The sequence below is a fragment of the Plasmodium berghei genome, assembly GCF_900002375.2.
Source record: "Plasmodium berghei ANKA genome assembly, chromosome: 9".
NCBI classification, from domain to species: domain Eukaryota; phylum Apicomplexa; class Aconoidasida; order Haemosporida; family Plasmodiidae; genus Plasmodium; species Plasmodium berghei.
In genome coordinates this window covers 1,385,397-1,407,122 of record NC_036167.2, presented here as the reverse complement: position 1 = coordinate 1,407,122, position 21,726 = coordinate 1,385,397, and the positions used below count along the sequence as shown (strand labels likewise).

Here is a 21,726-nt window from a genome sequence, read left to right as displayed (position 1 = left end):
TTATTTTTTTTATATAATGCTCAATATGAAGATAAAAAATACAATCAACATAAAAAAAATCATATAAGAGCAAAAATATAACACTTATCTTTATTATTAAAAAAGTATAATAATAATATTCAACACTTTTGGAGAAGATAAAAAATACTAAATAATTATATTTTATGTGTTTTATATAATATTATAAAATGTTATATATTAGTTTTTATGAAAAATCATCGTTGTTTACCATTCCATATAAAATTTATTACATATGCATTTATTTACATATAATAAGTAAATATATATGCTACACCAAACAAAATACTATATATAATGTTTACAAAATATGTTTGAAAGAACAAAAACATACATATAAAATAACTTATATAAATTGTAAAAAATAAGGAATATAAAATTATATCAAATTTTAATCAAAAAGTAACATACAAATATATAGAGTAATATAAATATATCGTAAATAATATTATGTTTTTCCGTTTTTCGATGGGGTTGGGTATTTGTATAGCATGTTTATTTTTTATTTTTTACCATAAAAAGGAAATAATTGTTCAATCATATGCATGTTCCTTTTCTACATGTGGGGAATGTATATTTATAGTTCTAATATATGTGTATATATGCAAATAAATAATTGTATATTTATATATATTATTCTGTATGTAAATATTAAATGTATATATGTTGTAAACAATATAATACGTATTTTATAATGTGAATGCTATATTGTCAACACAAAAAAATAACATAAAAAAATATTAAATGTTATCATTTAAATTTACAACAATCGAAAAAAATATGTTCATTTAATTTTTCTACAAACGAATGTTATGTAAAAAAAAATGCGCATTCTATATTTTTTTTTGTTCTATTTTTTTTCATAAACAAAATATTAAAATGATTCCTTATTCCGTGTGCATGTAATAATATTCACATACAAATATGAATATTGCAAAAATATATTTTTTATAAAAATATTACAAATGTATGAATAAAGAAAAATTGTATAAATTTTGCATGCAGCAGGATGTTATAATAATTATCAATGTGTGCTTTCATGCACCAAAAAAACACATGCTTTTATGCAGTTATGTTGAAAAAAAATTATGTTAAAAGCATAAAAAAAAAGTATTCATTAAAATAAAATGCATTTGCTAAAAAATAAATAGCTTTATGCTATATCATGGCATAAATATGTAACATGTGGAAATTTTATATTCTTTATGTTTTTAATAATATACACATACGCAACACCATATGTGTTTTGTATATCAACATATAAAATTTCTTATGAAATAGGTGCACGTTATTTTTTTTAATATGAAAAATTATTTATGAAAATGAATAAAACAACATTTAAAATAATATAGTTTTTTTTGAATACATATATATCACTATGTATTTACACATTTTTGTAGGAAACATGCAAAAAACAAAACTACAAAAATTATATTTTAAAGCATATATAAATGCATATGATATAGTTATTGCATATATTTAAACTGCAAAATAATTATTTAGCTACCATATGAATACTGCTCTTGTAAAAATATTAAAAAAATTATAGAATTATATATCATAAAAAAAATACAATATAGTATACCATGTATTATGCATATTTATATTAATAAAATAGCATCTCCAGTATTTCATATGCTGCATACTAAAATTTAATGTTATTATATAATATGCATTTTAGTTATTGCATAAACTTAATGGTTCTACAGGCATATGCATATATATTAATATGTATGCATTTATATATTTTAAAGAAATACATTTTTTATTGCAATTCTACTCTCTTTTGATTACCATGTCATGTTTATATTTCATGCACAAAAAAATATAAATAGGAAAAATATTAAAAGGTAAAATAAATCTGTATTCACATAAATATGCATACGAATCTGATTAGACGAATATAATAAACTGCAACCACACAATAATAAATAACTGCAACTATTTAAATGGAATAATAAAAGCATAAAAGCATTATAGGTTAGAAAATATTAAAAGTAACAAAAGCATAAAATAATGAAATTTTTATCGTATTTTCACGAGTTCTTTTTTTTATACAAAGCAAAGCGCTGAACATACATAATAAATTAAAACTTATGTAAAACACAATTTTAACATATGTTTCTATCTCATATCTTATTAGTATTTCCTTGAAAAATACTAATAAAACTAAATCACAATGTGCACAAATGTGTATAATGTATATAATTGTACTAAAACCATACATATGTTTTAATATTTACAACTATTAAGGAACATATAAAGTGCTATGCAAATATCCTTGAAATAGTTTTCGTAAAAATTATATTAAAAAATCAACAAGATTTATGTAATAACTAAAATAAAAAAAATTAACTAATATCACTGTTACTTTATTGTAAATGAAATATAAATTTATTATATGTAAATTACAAAACTGTAGGAGTTATATACAAAGCGGAAACAAATAAAAAAGTACAATAATGGTTTATAAAAATAAAAAATATTAAGTATTTATATTGTAATCATTGATAATATATTATATCAAATAAATCGTTAAATTATTTGCAATGGTTATTGCATATAAATTCCTTTGCATCGATTTTACGCAATTTTTTTTTAATTATATTGATTTCAATATATATAAATAACAAATAAATTTATAGGGTTTAAAGAATATTATATAAAATATAAGTATGGTTCGAATATATATGTAAAATAAATTTTATTTTCTTATAATTAAAGATGTAAATCTAAAAGGTTGATATAAATCTGAAACAGCATTTTTTCAAATAGACTAAATAATGTTCTATAAATAAAATTAAAAAAAAAACTATAAATATGTGGATAATAAAAGAGTGTAAACATTTTTTTTTTTATTTATATTTGTTTCTTTTCTTTTTTTTATATAGTAGAATTATTTTTATTGCAATATATTATTTTCGACATTTTTTTTTCTTTTCAAGTGTGCGCATATATTCTTCAACAACATCAGCTTTATTCTGTGTGTAAAAAAATATTCACATAGGCGCACATGCTAAGATATGTATATAAAATTATAAAAATGCTATAAATATGAAAATAAATAAAAACGAAAAACATATTATAATGACAATATATAATATATATTAAAAAATATTTTGATAAAATTTGTTATTTTTTATAATATCAAACATTGTATGTGTTTATATATGCGATTGGAGAATTTTATTTTTATAACGTCATTTTTTTGGTTCATTATTTGAAATTTATGATTATATATATATATATATTCTTTTATTATTGGTGCGCAAGATATATATTATTTTGCTATTTTTTTTTACACCTAGTTTATATATATTCTTATTTTTATCAAACAATTTGCATAAATATTATACTTAAAACTTTTTGTGTTAATATATAATAGTTTGGACATTTTGTATTTTTCTTATTTGAGAATTTTTTTTAATTTTTCAATGATATTTTGAAATACAAAGGTAAAAAAATACATAATAAACGAGAAAATAAAAATAGTGAAATATAGTTGCAATGCTATTTACAAAAAATTTAATTACAAAACAACGTAATTTTCAAACGAACTTTTCGAGGTATTTATATGCTTTTAATTTTTTTTTTTTTGTAAGTTGTAAATCTATATTTCAAATATTTTTCAATTTTCACAATTGTTAAACAATCATGTAATTATTTCTTATTATGATAGAAAATAATATATTTTTCTCCAATATAATCACTATTATAATTTTCTATTAAATATATAATTTTTTTAATTATAGTGAAAATGGAATTATTATAATAAATTAATTTTGTGTAGAATCGTTGCTTTCGATTACACAAAACAAATATATGTGTAAATATGTGTGAATGTAAAAATTAAAAATTTTATAATTTATATAATAACCGGATTTAATATAATAATTCGAACTTTCATTAAGCATTATAAAAATAAAATTCACTATTTATTTACATCTTTTGTCCAATTATTCGAAACCACTAATAATATTCATTTACTTTCTAACAAAGTTAATTTACGTAATTTGTCTAAATTATTAACTTTTATGGAAAAAAAAAGTAATACACCAAAATAATTTTTTTTTTATATTATATTCATTTTGTGAAGTATATTAGTTATAAAAAAACAAAAAAAGGAATATATATATGTTATTTCACATTTTATAAAATATTAAAGAAAAAGAAAAAAACGAAAGATATGCTTTTAAGGGTATACATACATTTTAATGTTATATATTCTCATTACAAATATATCGCCGTGTTTTTAAACATGCAGAAATATTTATATATATTTATAAAAATAAAATAGCAATATATTTATTCTACATTATATTATATATGTGCAACATTTTCCCCATTAAAATAGTCATAACAATGTGGTAGTTCACCGTATTTTAAAAGTTTAGAATATTTTAGAAAAAAAGAAATTAAAAAAAAATTGCTCCATAAATTAAGGGGATTATGAAAAAAATAAAATTATAAAATAAAAATGAATTTCACTTTAGACGAGTAAAGTAAAACTAGCTAGACAATTAACAAATGAGTTAATCATAAATAAAATGCACATATTTGTAATTGGTTATTGTAAGAATGTAAAAATAATAATTTAAAGTCACTGATAAAATGAGAAAAAGCATGTGTAAGCATGTATATTTGTGATTAAAATAGGGCTGAAAGTAATTTAAAAATAAACACAATTTTCATAAGATTTTCAAATAAAATAAAAAATGAAATTACAAACGAATTCAAAAATTAGACATATGTATACATATTATTTAATTCAAACAAAGGTGGGAAGTTAAACACTATTGAAATAACTTTTTTTTCACCCCACTGAAAATCTTTTATTTTGAGAATTAACAATTGAGGTCCATTCACATATATACATGCCCATACATTTTTGAGATTATCTTATTTGTTTTTTTTATTAAGGCTATATTTTGTCGTGGATTTTTTAATTTTTTTATCATTTTTTTCTTCAATATTTCTGTAATGCAGATTAGAAAAGTGTTTAACACATTCAAAACTGTCATAACCAGAAGAGCTATCATAAGACAAATAACTATTCTCATTACAATTTATTTGTTCTGTATATTCTTCGTCATATTGACCCTTTTGAGATATTCCTTCAAAATAATTATTATCCCTATTGTTTCCATTATTGTCTATATAAACATTATTAAATTTCTCGGATTCATTTATATAGCATCCTTGTGGAATTCCACCAAACTTATTACATGTAGTAAATTGTTTTTGTGTACATTCATTCTCTTTTAGTCTATCAAATTTAATTTTATTTTTTTCTTCAATATTACAACATCCTGCATTTTTTAAATTCGGGTATTTATGTTCAAATTTAGCCACGCCATTTTGTCTACCATCTATAACGTTATCTAATTCTGTTACTCTATCACAATCTTTATTATTATTATTCAGTGTATTTTCCAAAAAATAAGTTTGGGGATTTTTTAATTTTGTTTCCTGAGATGAACAATTTATGCAATTTGTTTGCATGTTAAGTTCAGTATTTGTGCCGCAAATTTTCTTCATATTATCAGTTAAATTTGAGTTTTTATATTTTTCTGTATACATATTAAAATTACCATAATATGTCGAGTAGTTATTAGGAAAATTATTCATTGCAGTTTTAACAAATCTATTCGAATTACCAAAATATTCATTTCTTAAATCCTGATTAATTTTTCTAAAATTTTGAATTGTTTTTCTATTCACCAACCCATTTTCATTTTTGTCCATGGAAGATATATCCATGTTGTTGTTTTCATTCAAAGCTATACTATTATTTTTATTTTGCCTGTTCATATATATGGGCATATTATCATCACAAATAGGATATACATTTCTATTACTGTTATAAAAAAACGTATCATTATTATTGTACATGTTTTCATATTTTTCTTTTTCTCTAAATAAATTATTATCATATATATTATCATCATCATTGTCCTTTCCAAAGGAAGATGAGTAAAACATTCGGTTATGTTTAGCTTCTGAAGCAAATATTGCTTGTTTTGAATCTTTTGAGGGGGAAATGTAATAATTACCTTGCTTATTTCTAGAATTGTTTATATTACTATTAGTATTGTTGTTATTGTTATTATTAGTTATAACATTTAAAGGAGCAGTAAAACCAACTTTTTGTGTTGGTAATCTATAGGATATACTTAATAATCTTAATTGTAGTATTATAAAATCATATATATCTGTTCTTAATTCAAATACTTTTCTCCAATTCCCCCATCCTTCTACGCATTTAATCCAAAAACTTATTTCATAAAAATGACCAGGTTGCAATGAATATCCAAAATATAAATTTTTTGTTTTACAAAAATCACTAGGTCTACTATCAACTAAAAATTGTAAGCTTTTTCTTAATTCTTTTAATGCTAATAATGGTGTATTAATATCTACTTTAAATGATATATCTATATATGCATTTTTTGATCTACTTTCATTGTATATTTTTGCATTACTTAATTTAGAATTTTCATATATAACGATTTTTCCTGTTGTTGTTTCAAATTCAGTAGTATATGTTTTTATTTTTTTAATATACATTGCTTCACCCCCATCTAATCTTATTCTATCTCCTATATTATATGGATTAGAAAAAGCTATAAATATAACTGATGTTATAAAACTTGTATACATATAACTTAATATAACCGTTATGGCTGTTATAAAAGCTGCACCCGTAACAATGATCGTATCAGCTGAAACCCCAAATATAAATAACAACACAACAGATGCTAAAAAAGACATTAATATTGACATTAATCTTCTAACTAATTTTAATATGCTTTCTTTTCCCTTTAAACTTTTTATAAATTTTTTTCGACATGCTATTGCTCTTTTTATTGCAGTTCTAAACATAATTATATCAATTTTTCCATGACCAGATAAGTCAAACTCTTTCATAAATTCATCCGTTTCATCGGGCTTTAAAAATACTTCAATCATTTCTTTTGTTATAAATTCGTTCCCATTTATATTTAATTGCATAGGACTTTTAAAATTCGAAACGAATGGATCATCTATTTCTAGTGATATATCCTTTTTTATTTTGCTAAATCTTTCTTTTTTATTTTTTCTTAAACATAAACAACTTGAAAAACGAGTCTTTTTATTCTCTTTTAATCTTTTAGCATTTCCTATATCACTCCTTTCTAATATATTCAAATCATCATTTAACAAACGAGAGTTATAAATGCATGTATTTTTATTTATTGAGCTTCTTAATTGTCTACTACTTTTTACCAAATCATTTCCATTAACATTTTTTTTTAAAATAGGCATTTTCTGAGACATTACATTAGTGTTGTTAATACCTCCCACCCCCCCAACCGCAGAACTATTATTTTCTTTTTCCAAATTATATAAATTATTTTCCATTGTGTTTTTATCTTGGGAATTATTATTTTCCTTTAGAAATAAGGAAGAACCAAATTTCTTGTCTTTATTAAACATCAATTCATTTCGTTCATTTTCTTTATCATTCTTCAATGTATCAATGTTTAAAAAATTGTCTTTTGATTGAGAATAATATTTTCCATCGTCATACGTTTCATTTATTCCTATTTCACAATTGTGCAACGAATCAGATGCACATTTTTTTTTTAAAACATCATCAATGGTATAGTCTTTTATCTGAACAGTTATGCTTTTATAATTTTCTATATTTGGATAATAACCCTCTTCATCTTTTGTTATTTCATCTACACCAAATTTATCACTTATTTTTATACTTTCGTCTCCTGAAATATTTTTTCCACTATTGCTATTATTATACTCTTCATTTACAGATGCTTCGTTAGATATATCTCCTTTTTTATTTCCGTCCATATTTTGTATATATGATAAAGACGGAGTAATACAAATATTAAATTTTGTTCCTTCAACAGTTATGCTTTCTTTAGATTTTTCTCCTTTTTCTTCTACTTTAAGTTGCATTTTATCTGAATAAGCTGATTCTCGTGAATCTATTGTTTTGTCTTTAGATTTTTCCAATTTTCCAAAAGTTTTTAACGTACCAATTACATTATTTTTATTATTTACTTCAGTTTCTTCATCATCTTTTGAATATTTATGTAAATGTTCATATTTTGTTGGATTTTCCCTTAATTTATTTTTCTTTCCCCTTGAATCTTTTTCTAATATTGGCGATGGAATTATTACCCCATCATCATCAATCAAATTGCTTTTTTCTATAGATTTTTCATTTCCCCTTTCAATATCACAATTTTTATTTCTGTTAATACTTTTATTTCTTTTTTGTTTTCCTCTTGTTTTATTTTTTCCCCCAGATTTTCTATCATTTTCATTTCTGTCATATATATCTTCATCATCTCTCAATTTACTACTTTTAATATTTTTATCAGTTCTCCTGTTTTCGATTCTTACATTTTCCCTTATTTCGAAATGGTCCTTATTATATGTATTTCCTAGCGGTGCATCTTGATCAATGTCATTAAAAATATTTTCCAAGTTAATTTTTTTTTGAGTCCTATTATCAGAATCAACTTTGTGACTATTTAAAGCGTCTCTATTTTGATAAGGAAATGAACCTTGTAATTTCACTCTAGTATGATCCTTATTTCGTTTTATACTTTGAATGTTCCTATTTGATGGCATGGCTTCAAAAGATACAATGTTCATTGGTGATTCCGTAAATGCATATGTGTCATTTTTTTCTTGATAATACATTTTTAAAGACATAATAATTTGCCGAAATAATATATCAGATCCATTTTTAATTGATTCTTTATTCGTTAGGGATATACTATTATTTAATAAGAAAAGTATAGGATGTGTATTAACAACATAATGACAAGCTAGCCAATTTTTAATAGATGAAAATTCGGATTTTACAATATTTTTAGGTTCAAAAACAGATGGTAATAATAATTTCATAGCATTATGTTTATTTTTATTTAGTGATATTTTACAGCATGTACAATTTCTAGGTAAATTTTTAAATAATAATAATTCTGCTTTATCTTGAATAAATTGTTTACTTATATCATTTGTTTCTAATTGCCTTATTACTTTTTCATCTTGATATAATTCATGCCCAAAAAGAGATCGAATATTTTCTTGTTTGTCAGCTATAAACATAAACCATTCAATATTAAATCGGCGCAAAATACCATATTTTCTTAAATATCTTTCTAATAAATCATGAGCATTCATCAAAAAACCGAGTTCAAATGTAAAGGATATTATAGATAAAAATAATGAACGGGCAGCAAATACTATATATAATAATAACGGAAATGTTATATACCAATGTATTGTACTTAAAAACATAAAAGGGTTATCAGTATCTTTATATCCAAAAATTCGTAATATATAATAATTTCCATTTTCGTTTGGTCCATTTTTTAATATCATATTACTACGCCAATATATTATTTGAACAGCTGACCAAAATAAATAAACGATTTCTGGATCAACTGTATTATAAAAAGCTGAACATAATGCACTAGGCTGTAATAACTTTTCTAAAATTACTTTTTGAATAAAAGCATGAATTATCATAATTATTGAAAAAGATGCTATATTAACAAATAATATAATAAAACAAGAATATATACTACCAAATATAAAATCTCTATTATATTTTGGGTCTAATATTTGATCAGTTATATTAGGTTCAGATAAAGAACTTAAACTTACACATACTATAACCAAATTCATTATAAAATGCATAAGAAACCATATCCACGGTGACATGTTAGGAAATATAATTGTAAATATCTTAAATAATATATCTCCAAGTGTTTCACTTTCTGTTTCATCATCTTCTTCCTCTTCATCTTGAATAAATTGAGGATTATACGATGATTTTTGAATATATAAATTTAGTGCGTTTATCCTATCTTGTCTATTCATATATGATCTCGACATATCCATCATTATTGATTGTGGATACTTTGTCTTCGAAGCACTCTTAAAGTTTTCATCTTTCATTTCGTTCATTTTGTTCTACTTTTTTCATCAAACTGGTAGTTTTTTATCATAACATAAAAAAATATATATGCGCATAATCCGTTTATTTACCTTGTATATTATTTGAACATTTTTTTTTCTTTTTTGTGGGAAGGACTTTAAATTGCTTATCCTTCGCCAATTAGGCACTGTAAGGGCATACGCTTATTCATATATATATATATATATATATGAATATATTTGCTTCACTTATTTATTTTTTCGTGAAAATATAATACATATATATATTACATATATGAGCATGCACAAGCATATATGTCTTTTTTCACATCGTTTTTCCTCATATATAAGTTCTCTATTTTTTGAGTATATGCGTCTTTAATTAGTATAATATTTTTTTTAAAACGTTAACAAAAATTAAATTTCCCCCCTTTCTTTCACTCTAAAAAAAATTAGACAATTAATTTCTCTATCATAAGAGATATGTTTCTCTCTTATAAGTAATAAAAACATAATGACAATGTTTTAATAGTATTCCTATTTAATGCTTGATATTAAGATAAAATTATATGCATTACTAATAGTCCATACCTTTGGGATTCAGACGCACATAATGGAAAACACGGGAATATATTAAATATACACGAAATTAAGAAGAAAGTTATCTAAGCATATATATATACACACACATATATATATATATATATATTTGCCACAATTATGATTCACCCTTAGGAGAAAAGTAACATAATTCGGCTGCCATACTTACCCTCTTTATGTCTTCATATTCCCCATAAATATGCATATAATAATATATATATTATAAATATCTATAAAATTAAATTCCTATTATACATGCATAATATAAAAAGTATAACATTTCATCAAATATTACGTATTAATTTTGAAAATTAATACTACAAAAGCAAAAAATATAATTATTTTTTTTAATAAAAATATATATAATTATAGAGAAATAGCCAATACAGTAAATAGTTAATTAACAAAAATGTCTAAACAAACAGTTTAACAACATATGATTTTAGCAAAAATATATTCGTTTCACATAATATATAAGCATTCGTAATTTCATATTGGTATATTGGGTATCTTCCTCACCAACAAAAAAACAAACAAACAAAAACAATTAAATGCTTATATACTGCATATATTTATTTTCATTTTAAAATATTCAAATTATAAGAAATAGTTCCTCAAAAAAAATATATCACCACTTATAAAGTGTAGAAAAGTAAAACAAGAAAGAATAAAATGTAAAATAAAAACAAAAAAATACACAAAAATATTACATAAAAATGTAAGACACTGTTACACATATTTTTATAAGCTGCTCATAAATTTAGCTGTTACCAAAATAAAAAAAAATAATAAATAAATAAATAAATAAATAAAATTAAAGCGTGTACAACAGCCATATTTTCTTATAAATTCTCTTAATTATTTTAAAAAATTGCAGTTAAATCATTTTTTTCATTTTCTCCCTACAAAACAAAAACCGAATAAATTTAAATTCTTGAATAACTTACCTTTATAAATACCGTAATATTCATATTTTTCATATTATCTTTTTCTTTTTTATGAACCATTACTATTTGTATACTCTTATAAATAATTTTAAGAAACCTACATATTATACATAACTTTATATACTTGTCTAGTTTATCATAAAGGGTTAAATAATATATAAATTGTAGAAAAAGAACAAAAAAAATTAAAAACACATCAATCAAATTCCTTTCTTTCTTAAAATTATCCACAATATAACAATATCATGCTAATACAATTTTTTACTACCTTCAATATACCAAATATACACTAAAATTTATTAGCAGGATAAGAAAAAAAAAAAAATTAATAGGAATTATATTTTTTATTATGTTTATTTTTAACTTATAATTAGCGCATATATATGTAAAAATAAAATTTTTTTTTTATCAATAATGTTATTATAATTAAAAAAAATATATAATATAATATTTGTTTTTTTGCATATATTTAATATACAACTTCATGTTTAGCTTTAAGATAACAAAATTATAATATAGTAATAATAATTGTAAATAATAGCAATAATAATAATTCATATAAAAAATTTTCAAATACAAAATCATATTCGCGGTTAAATTATTCATTTTTAAAGGAATAAATAAATTGGAAAAAAGCATTTTTAGGAATTGTAATTCCATAAAAAGGTATATATAGATAGCAAATAAATATAGAAATCCGAATTTCATAGCCAGAAAAAACACAATTCCACCGTCGAAAAAATAGTACAAAATAATGAAATGTATTATTATGAAAAAATTTATAAATCATTTTAAAAAAATATAGATAAACATATAATAAGTAGATTAATTTCTCTATATATACGGGTATGCATTTCACATATCTCACTTAATAAGAGATAAAGGTATATAAAACATAATGAAGGCAAATGATAACAAAGATATAGAGGGACTATTGAACGACTCAAATTTGTTCGACGAAAAAAATCCTTCAAAAGAAAATAATGTCGAAAGCTTTAAAAAAAAGATGAAGGCTATGATGAAACCACCTTCTAAAAAAAAGAGGAAAACCAATGAAAGCTCAAATTCACAGAAAGAAAATGATGATGGCGAGGGAGGTCAGGAAAATTTGAATGAAAATGAAAATATGAATGATAGTAACAAAATCAGAAAAAAAAGGAAAAAGAGTATCAAATTGAAAAAGTTAAATAACGATGACGATCAAAGTGAGCAAAGCAATAATGATGAGAATAATGAAGAAAATAAAGAGGACGAACAAAATGAACAGAATAAAAGTAGTGTTCAGTCTAAGGATGACATTTTTGGAGATGACGATGAAAATATTGAAGAAGAAGATAATGGAAATCACAAGTTACAGAAAAATGACAAGTCGAAAAAAAAAAATAAAAAATTATTAAAAAAAAACACATTAATATATAGTGAAGCCGAAGAAGGAGAAGAAGAAAGTGACAATGATTCTGATGATTTTGACGATTTCGAAAATGAAGATTTAATTAATGATAATAATATAACAAAAAATAAATCAAATAAAAGAATGCGTGATGAGCTTGGTATTGTCGAATATGATGCAGAAAATGGTGATGATACTATAGATATGAATAAAATGGAAAAAAAACAAAAAACACATTTTGATGAAATATTAGAAAATTTAAAATCAAAACGAAAAAAAGTTCAAAAAATATCTGAAGATGATGGATTACAATATTGTGAAAATGTTTTAAATCAAATGATATTAATGCATGAACAAGATATACAAAATGTTAAAGAAAAAAAACCTGCAACAGCTAAACTTCAAATAATTGATGAAGTTTGTAAAATATTAACAAAACCTAAATGGAAACCATTTTTTATGAAATTAAATATATATCATGTTTTAGCTTTATGGCTAATGCCATTGCCAAAAAATACTCTTCCAAATTTTACTATAAGAACAAATTTATTAAAAGTCATACAACAATTACCAATAACTATTAAATCATTAAGGGGTAGTCAATTAGGAAAGATAATGACATTTTTGCATACCCATAAAGATGAAACAGATGAAAATAAAAAAATTATTAGAAATATTCTACAAAATTGGATGGGCCCAATTATAGGAATAAATGCGAATTATAAACAATTCGCAAAAGAAAGACAAAAACGAATACTTGAAAATCCTGAATATCATAAAAAACTACTTGAAAAAGCCAAAACACTAATACCTGATTCTATATCTATAGAAAAAGAAGAAGAACAAAACGAATTAAAAAGACATGCGTCTATACCGTATAACAGTGAATGTTCATTTTTAATTAATGTACCTTCTTCTATACCCGATATTAATAAAAAAGTTTTACAAAAAAGCAGAATTAAGAAACTGGCTGATAATATGAGATTACTAAAACGAGTAACAAAATCACAAAAAGTTTCAATTGAAGGAAAAGGAGTAGCAGCTGCACCCTAATTTTTTTTAGCTCCAACAAAGAGTAAATAAAATGGGCTAAAAATTAATTACATAATAATACTCCAATTTGATAGTTTAATATTTAATGGTAATAAAATACCACTGAAAATATAAAATCCTTACAACTGGTTATGCTAATAAATCCACGATTAATCATAATAATAATTTAATATCTTTACTATGTATACTACATTACTACTTGTTACGTTGCTTTGTTATTACTACATTATGCCATTTTATTTTTATTTTTTAATTTAATATTTTTTTTTGTTTAAACACATCATTAGATATATAGTGCATATCTTCAAAATGCTGTGTATTCTATAATGGAGCAATAAAATTATTTTATGGATTTTTAAAAATATAAGATTATATAAATAAATATTTTATCATAAAATATTATTATTTTTATAATTCTTAGTTTTGTAATCATTTTATTCATTATAGTATATTTATTATTTGTATTTTTTAAATTTATCCTTTGAAAATATTTATATGATAAACTACCTAATAACCATATTCCAGTGTAATATATTTTTTTAATAAACATGTAGAATTAATTTACATTTTATAGAAAGAATATTGAAATGGTTTATTTGCGTAGTTTTTCGACTTTTTGGTCCTTTTTATTTTTTGTGTGTACATGTGTGCAAGTATGTATATACATACATATTTTTACCGTAATGCCGTTTATCCGTTGCTATATAAAATATTATAACAAAATAGCGTAATTTCGCATTTTTTTTAAAATAATTATTTCATATTTAGTAGATTTTCATGCATGGTATGCTTTAGGATCTTATAATACGCTGACCAAATTTGTAGGAAATTAAAAAATGCGACGAACAAATTATATTAGTTGAAATTTTATACATTGAAATACATACGTATACACTGTTAATAACATATCTATATTTTCCAGCGACGCACACACATGCTACTATATTTTTTCTACATCCAATATATTTTTATGATGTTTAGAAATTTATAAACATGCATTCAAAATAATTATATCGTTACATTTTTATGTGCACTTGTTGTGCATTATATAAATATGTGTCAAAAATATTTATGTATACAGCATATCAGCAAAATCGTTAAAACATAATAATATAAGGACTCCTAAAAATATGTTTTCAAATTAACTTCTTTTTTAAAAACTATCTTTAAGATTTTTTTTTTAAATCAGTCATATATTATTTTTTTAAGTATAATTTGTAAAGACATATGTATACGAAAGTCTATATATAATTGTATATCTATATTTTATATTTTTTGTGGTGCTGTTGTTTAAGAACAATTATATAAATGCTTAAACAATATAATACTTTCATTCCGTTGAAAGTTCAACTCTTTTTAAGCTTATGCATTTCTCTATATAGTGATGTATATGTACTTATTTGAATTCAATCATAATTTGAAGTAATATATATTTATACATTTTTTAATTAATTAATTTCATTGAATATTTATATGCTTACTTTTTTTGTCTAAATAATATATTATTCCAAAGTGTATACACACAGGAAAACAAATTAGTAGAACATATTAATATTCGTTTATTTGTTTTTAAATTATTTCCAATACTGTTTCATTTATTTATATTATAATAAAGTAGACATATATGCATTTATAGATAGTTGCATATATTTCTAAATACATAGCTATGCGAATAATTAAAAAAGAAAAAAAAAGCTAGCTATCAAAAAAAAAAAAAAAAAAAAAATTAGAGGTTACCATTTCGTAAAAAAGTAAACTCTGATTAATGCAAACTAAAAATTAAAAAGACTTATAAATTTTTTATAACTGCATATGTATGTATTACAAACAAATGTACAAATTTTTATCACAATAATAAATTTTTTTATATACAAAAATAAAAATATACGAATTAAAAAGCTCAAACAAAACGGCAATATCTATAAAAATATCAAGGAAAGCAAAAATGAAAAATTACCTAATAAAAGATAATGTAGAAAATAGTGAAATGTGTAATAAAAAAAAAAAAAGTAAGGACCAAATAGTTATAGACTATGTGTATAAAAATATTTTTAACAAAAACATATTTCTTAACATTTTTAAAAGAAATAATTATAATGGCATAGAAAAAAACAAAACCATAACAAAAAAAGACACAAGTAATATAGATATTGAGAAAAGAAAAGAAGAAATAAAAAATTATAAAAAAGAAAAAAATAATAATGAAGAATATTTATTATTTTTAAGTTATGTATATAATGATTTAATATCCTTTATAGAAAATGATAAAGAATATCATCTTAAAAATTCAGAGTTCTCAGATATTGAAGATTTAATTATAGACATATGTGGAAATATATGCCACAAAAGTTTCAATAATATAAAAAAAATATTTAGTAAATCGCAAAAAGATCAAGAAGAGGGAAAAGATCAAAATAATGTTTATAGTGATATGAATGATAAATGGATAGATGCTGAAATAAACAAAAATAAAAATTATAATGAGCCTTCTTTTTTTTTTATACCGCCAATGGAATTTATTGTTTCACATATTTATAAATTAAATTCAAATTTGAATAAAAATTATGTGTGTAAAGAAAGAGAAAATATACAAGCATTCATAAAAAATAATAATTATGATAAAAAATGTAATATACTAAATAATATATTAAATAACGAGCCACCATTAAATAGTAAAGAAGATGAAATACAAAATGAGTTTGAAAATAAAGCTAATAAAAAAAAGAAAAATAGTATATATATATATCTTAGTAGAATGAATGATAAATCTATTTCAAATGGTAGTCAAGATGAAAAATCAAAATTTTCTTTAGAAAAAGAAATCAAAATAAGTGAGCATAAACTTAATGATTCAATCTTTGAGTACCCATATAAAGAAATAAATGAAAGTTCTGATTATACACATGACAGTGATGGGTATAACAGTAGTAGCCAAGATGAATTAATTTCCGAAAGTGCAAATAGCTTAGAAACATTTAATGAGCAAATATGCAATGAAAAATCTAGACATAATACATCTCAAAATGGAACAAACATACCGAATGAACAAAATGAAAACGAAATACTCAATGTCCCCGACTTCAAAGAAAATAAAATAATTTCTAACATTTCCATGAATGAAAGCATTTCATATAAAGAAAAAGACGAAAATGAAACGAACAGTAAACATGTAGATAATTTAAATAACTATTATTCATTAAAATGTTATGATTCTAACAGCTTATTCTCAAAAAGTTTTAATTTTTATGAAAATATAAAACATGATTTCATGTGTAGCAATGATAACAAAAATAAAACAAGTAATACAATTACATCCTCACAACAAAATAATAATTGTCATATTTTAAAGGATGAAAATGATATATACTCAAATGTGTTTAAGGATAAAGAAATTCAAAATACAATGTATTATATGAATAATGATAATAGTGATAATCGAGATGATAATGATAATAATTCAATAGCAAATGAAGGAATAAAAAGAGTTGTAAATATAGCAAATAGTATAAACCCTATTGAAGCTCAAAATGTTTTAGGTACTTATGAAAATAACAGTTTGTGTGAAGATAATAATATAATGACAAACATTGAACTAGCAAAAATAAATTCGAATAAACTCATCAAATATACAAATTATAATGACTCTCAAATTAACAATGTGTGCATAAATTATGAAGAAAGACAAAACAACATAAAAGAGAACATTATAGTTAACATTGATGATAAAATAAAAATTCGTAAATATGATAAGCATTCTTTTGAAAACAAGCAATTAATAATTAAACACAATGAATATTATGAAAAATTAAATAAAATGTTAATAAATAAAAAAGAAAAAATATATAAAGAACAGAAAGAATATACAAAAAATAATAACTTACATGATGATTATTATTATTTTAAATATGTAAATACTTATGAAAATAATTTAAATCCATATTGTTATACTAAGATATTGAAAAAAGCAAATATAAAAATAACTCGATCCCCATTTCCACAATTTTTAAGGGATATACAAATATACAACATTCCCACGAAAAAAATCAGACTAAAAAAGTATAATACATCCATACATTTGCAAATATACATATATATTTATAAGTTGGCTTCTTTGCTTATACTTCAATGTGAAATATAGACGTATTTATCGAGTCATATGTATCATATATTCATATTTTTTTTCGCAGAACAAATATTGCCTTAAAGACAGAAAATGCAGGAGCAGTAATATCTTGAAAACACATTTAGGAGTTTCTTTTGTTTGTCTCCATTTATTGTATGAATGTTTCTCGATTTTAGACAAAAAAATATGCATGGCATTTCTCTATTTTTATTTTTTCATTGTAGGAGAGTAAAACCCAAAATAATGAAAGGAAGCGAAACAAAGTGAAAAATAATAAGAAAAAGGAAATGAAATAAAAAGAAAATATAATTTAACACATAAAAAAGAATGAGCTATGTAGGTACACATTATTATAAAATATAATTATTTATGCTTAAATTATATTACAAAACATGGATAAAAATATATATAAACTTTCTAATATATTCCACAATTTTCGGATATTTCATTGTTCTATATTTTATGATATTTCTTATTCATTTTGTAATATATGTTGTTTTTTTTTTTATGAAAATCAAAAAAAGTTGTATTTTTTTTTCATATTAAAAAAAAAAAAAAAAATTATTCAATCCATTAACACTGGGAAGATATTTTTTTTGTGTTTATAAATTTCTCTTTTTGGTTAATTTTTTTATATAATTTGTACCACAGTTTTTATAGAATTTTATTGCTTTAATTTTTTTCTAAATTAAAAAAAAAAATATCATAACAAAATTCTGCGTTTCTCCCATAAATGAAAATTACAAACTATATTTTTAGAAAATATACTTATAATATATTGTTTATAGAAAAAACCCACAAAGGGAAAATATTAAGTGCAAACTGCACAAAATAAAACCTGTAAACTCGTACTATATATATGTTACACTTGGGTATGTATAAATAAAATGAGAGTAATTATTCAAAGAGTAAAGGGTGTAGTGTTAAGTGTTAACAAAGAACAAAGTAAGGAAAGCGAAAGCGAATTAGAAGTTTTTAGTAAAATAAAAGAAGGATTAATTTGTTTTATTGGAATTCATAAAAATGATACATGGAATGATGCATTATATATAATTAGAAAATGCTTAGGATTAAGATTATGGTCAAATGATAATAAAACATGGGATAAAAGTGTGAAAGATATGGATTATGAATTATTGCTTGTTTCACAATTTACTCTTTTTGCAAATACCAAAAAGGGTAACAGACCAGATTTTCATTTGGCTAAGGACCCAAACAATGCTTTAATTATGTTTAATAAAATTGTGAATGAATTTATAAAAGAATATAAAAAAGATAAAATTAAAACAGGAAAATTTGGATGTTACATGCATATTGAGGCGATCAATGATGGCCCTATTTCAATTATTGTTGACAGTCATGATGTTAATTTGGATCGTAGTTAGGCCCGTAAAAACAGTAAAATACAAACAAAAAAACAAAATAAAATAAGCAAAATAAACAAAACAAAGAAGCAAAATAAAATAAACAAAATTAACAAAATAAAAATCGAATATTATAATTATATAGAAAGAAATGTTAATTCTGTTCCTTTCCCAGGAAAATGTATAATACCAAAAGGTCTTAGTGTGATTAATCTATATTAAATCTTTAATTCATTTTTTCTGGTATATATACCGATAATTAATTTTTTCATTGTTTATGTAAATATTATATGAATAGGGCGTACACACACAAAAAATAAAAAACTAAATAAAATAACCCCCAATGGGTAACCTTATCCTATGTAATATTCTATATGTATTTTTAGGCATATAATTTTATGAACAACATTTGTAAACATAAAAAATTGGTAAACCATCATTTCAAATATTAAAATGATTTCACAAAAGTTAAAATAAAAATGTATACAGATAATAATAATGATGTAACAAATAAGGATATACAATTAGCTAATATTATTGATAAAGCATTATCAGATTATAAGCATAATATTATAAAGCAAAAAAAAAGAAAAGAAAACATCATTAATTATATAGAAAGCTATATATATGTTATACTAGTATATCCAAGCAAATATATTTTACTATATATTAAATTACATACATGATTATGTATAATATACTTGCACATGTGTGTGTATATTTTTTTGTAACATAAGTATTATTTTTTCAATACCACCAAATATGTTTTATTAAATTTATATAAAAAAATATATATTTATTCATAATCTTTTTATCATTGAATATTTTCTTTCATTTATGCTTGCACATGGGCATATATACAACCTTATTTGGAAGGCGTGTGAATTTTAATTTGTAAAACATTTAAAAAGGTAGCCAAAGGAAAATTAATAAAATAGAAATAGTATATTTTCCTTTATCACTTCCGAATATATATATAAATATATTATTTATATGGGGTTAAAAAAATGTAAGTTCCCCATTATATATAATTTTTGATGGACTTTAAATTATCTTTAATTCATACATACACATTAATTTAAAAAAATCTATATTTTCCTTTCTTTTACGCAAGATCATTTTACCACTTTCTTATCCTTCGTTTTATTAATATCTTTTGTATAAATTTATAAAATTAGTAATAATTTAAATTGTAAATAAAAATAACAAAAAGGAAAATTGGCATGCCACAATAGCTACAAACCTAGGACATATAAAATGCATTTTTTTCACTATTTTTAAAATGAGCTTAGTCTTATTTGGATTTCAATATAGTTTGTTTTATATTGGCTTTGATAGCTCATAAGTTTTTCTAAACATGTACAAATGAGATTTACAAATAGATAATAAAGTAGCGGGTGCAGATAAAGCTACATTATATAAAAATATTATATTATTCTTAACTGTGCTTTACGACAAAAAAAAAAAATATACTAAACCATAGTAATATATTAGTCTTATTGTGATATTATTATTTTATTTTTATTTAAAAAAAAAAATTTATCCTACTCCATATATATACCTTATTTGAAATAATATACATAAAAAAAATAAAACACCTGTATATATTATATATATTTGGGCATAGGTAATAATTTAATTTGTATATACTTACATTATATATATTATAAATTATATATGCTAAGAATACTTAAGATAATTTCATGTGGATCCATAATATATATCAAAATTGGGATAGTGTTTTTTTTTTTTTTTTTTCTTTTTTAATAAACATATATCTTAATATATTTTTATAATTGTTTTTTTATCATATACTACGTAAATATAAGATAAAACAAAAAGCATACATCCATATAAATATGTATAAATTATGGATTTCTCATAAGAACCAATTAATTTATTACTTATTAAAAACTTTGCTTTTTATTTTCTCTATATAGTTTTTAAAATTCAAGAAAAAACATCAGTATTCAAGAAAAAAACAACAATAAGAAGATTATACTTATTTTATAGTACTAATATATATGTTTAGAAATAATTTATATCCTATGTATATTTTTTAATTAAGCAAAAATTTCTAAATTTTTTTTACAATCTGTTTCCATTACCTTTGGAAAGTACGTATTTGAATATGTTTACATGTATTAAATTAAAAAAGCACACAATTTTTAACATTTGATATAAACAAAAATTTAAGCTCGTTTTATTAGTGATTTGCAAGTAGTTAGATATATATATGTACAATATAGCGAAGCCAAATACATTGAAAAAATA

At 21.9% G+C, this 21,726-nt stretch overlaps 4 protein-coding genes across 4 annotated transcripts; 3 read left to right on the top strand and 1 right to left on the bottom strand.

The window, feature by feature from the left end:
* Positions 1-4,917: 4,917 nt before the first annotated feature.
* PBANKA_0939000 (mechanosensitive ion channel protein, putative) lies at positions 4,918-10,005 on the bottom strand (the record flags this gene model as incomplete). The annotated part of the gene is made up of 1 exon (XM_034565002.1): positions 4,918-10,005. One exon carries the CDS (start codon positions 10,003-10,005, stop codon positions 4,918-4,920), a length of 5,088 nt encoding a protein of 1,695 aa, XP_034421742.1.
* A 2,415-nt stretch (positions 10,006-12,420) lies between these two features.
* On the top strand, positions 12,421-13,965 carry PBANKA_0938900 (IWS1-like protein, putative; the record flags this gene model as incomplete). The annotated part of the gene is made up of 1 exon (XM_034565001.1): positions 12,421-13,965. The coding sequence occupies one exon, from the start codon at positions 12,421-12,423 to the stop codon at positions 13,963-13,965; it is 1,545 nt and encodes a 514-aa protein (XP_034421741.1).
* Positions 13,966-15,910: 1,945 nt separating this feature from the next.
* Positions 15,911-18,384, top strand: PBANKA_0938800 (conserved Plasmodium protein, unknown function; the record flags this gene model as incomplete). Its single annotated transcript, XM_034565000.1, has 3 exons — positions 15,911-18,021; positions 18,153-18,189; positions 18,313-18,384. 3 exons carry the CDS (start codon positions 15,911-15,913, stop codon positions 18,382-18,384), a joined length of 2,220 nt encoding a protein of 739 aa, XP_034421740.1.
* Positions 18,385-18,975: 591 nt separating this feature from the next.
* Positions 18,976-19,473, top strand: PBANKA_0938700 (D-tyrosyl-tRNA(Tyr) deacylase, putative; the record flags this gene model as incomplete). The annotated part of the gene is made up of 1 exon (XM_034564999.1): positions 18,976-19,473. One exon carries the CDS (start codon positions 18,976-18,978, stop codon positions 19,471-19,473), a length of 498 nt encoding a protein of 165 aa, XP_034421739.1.
* Between the last annotated feature and the right edge of the window lie 2,253 nt (positions 19,474-21,726).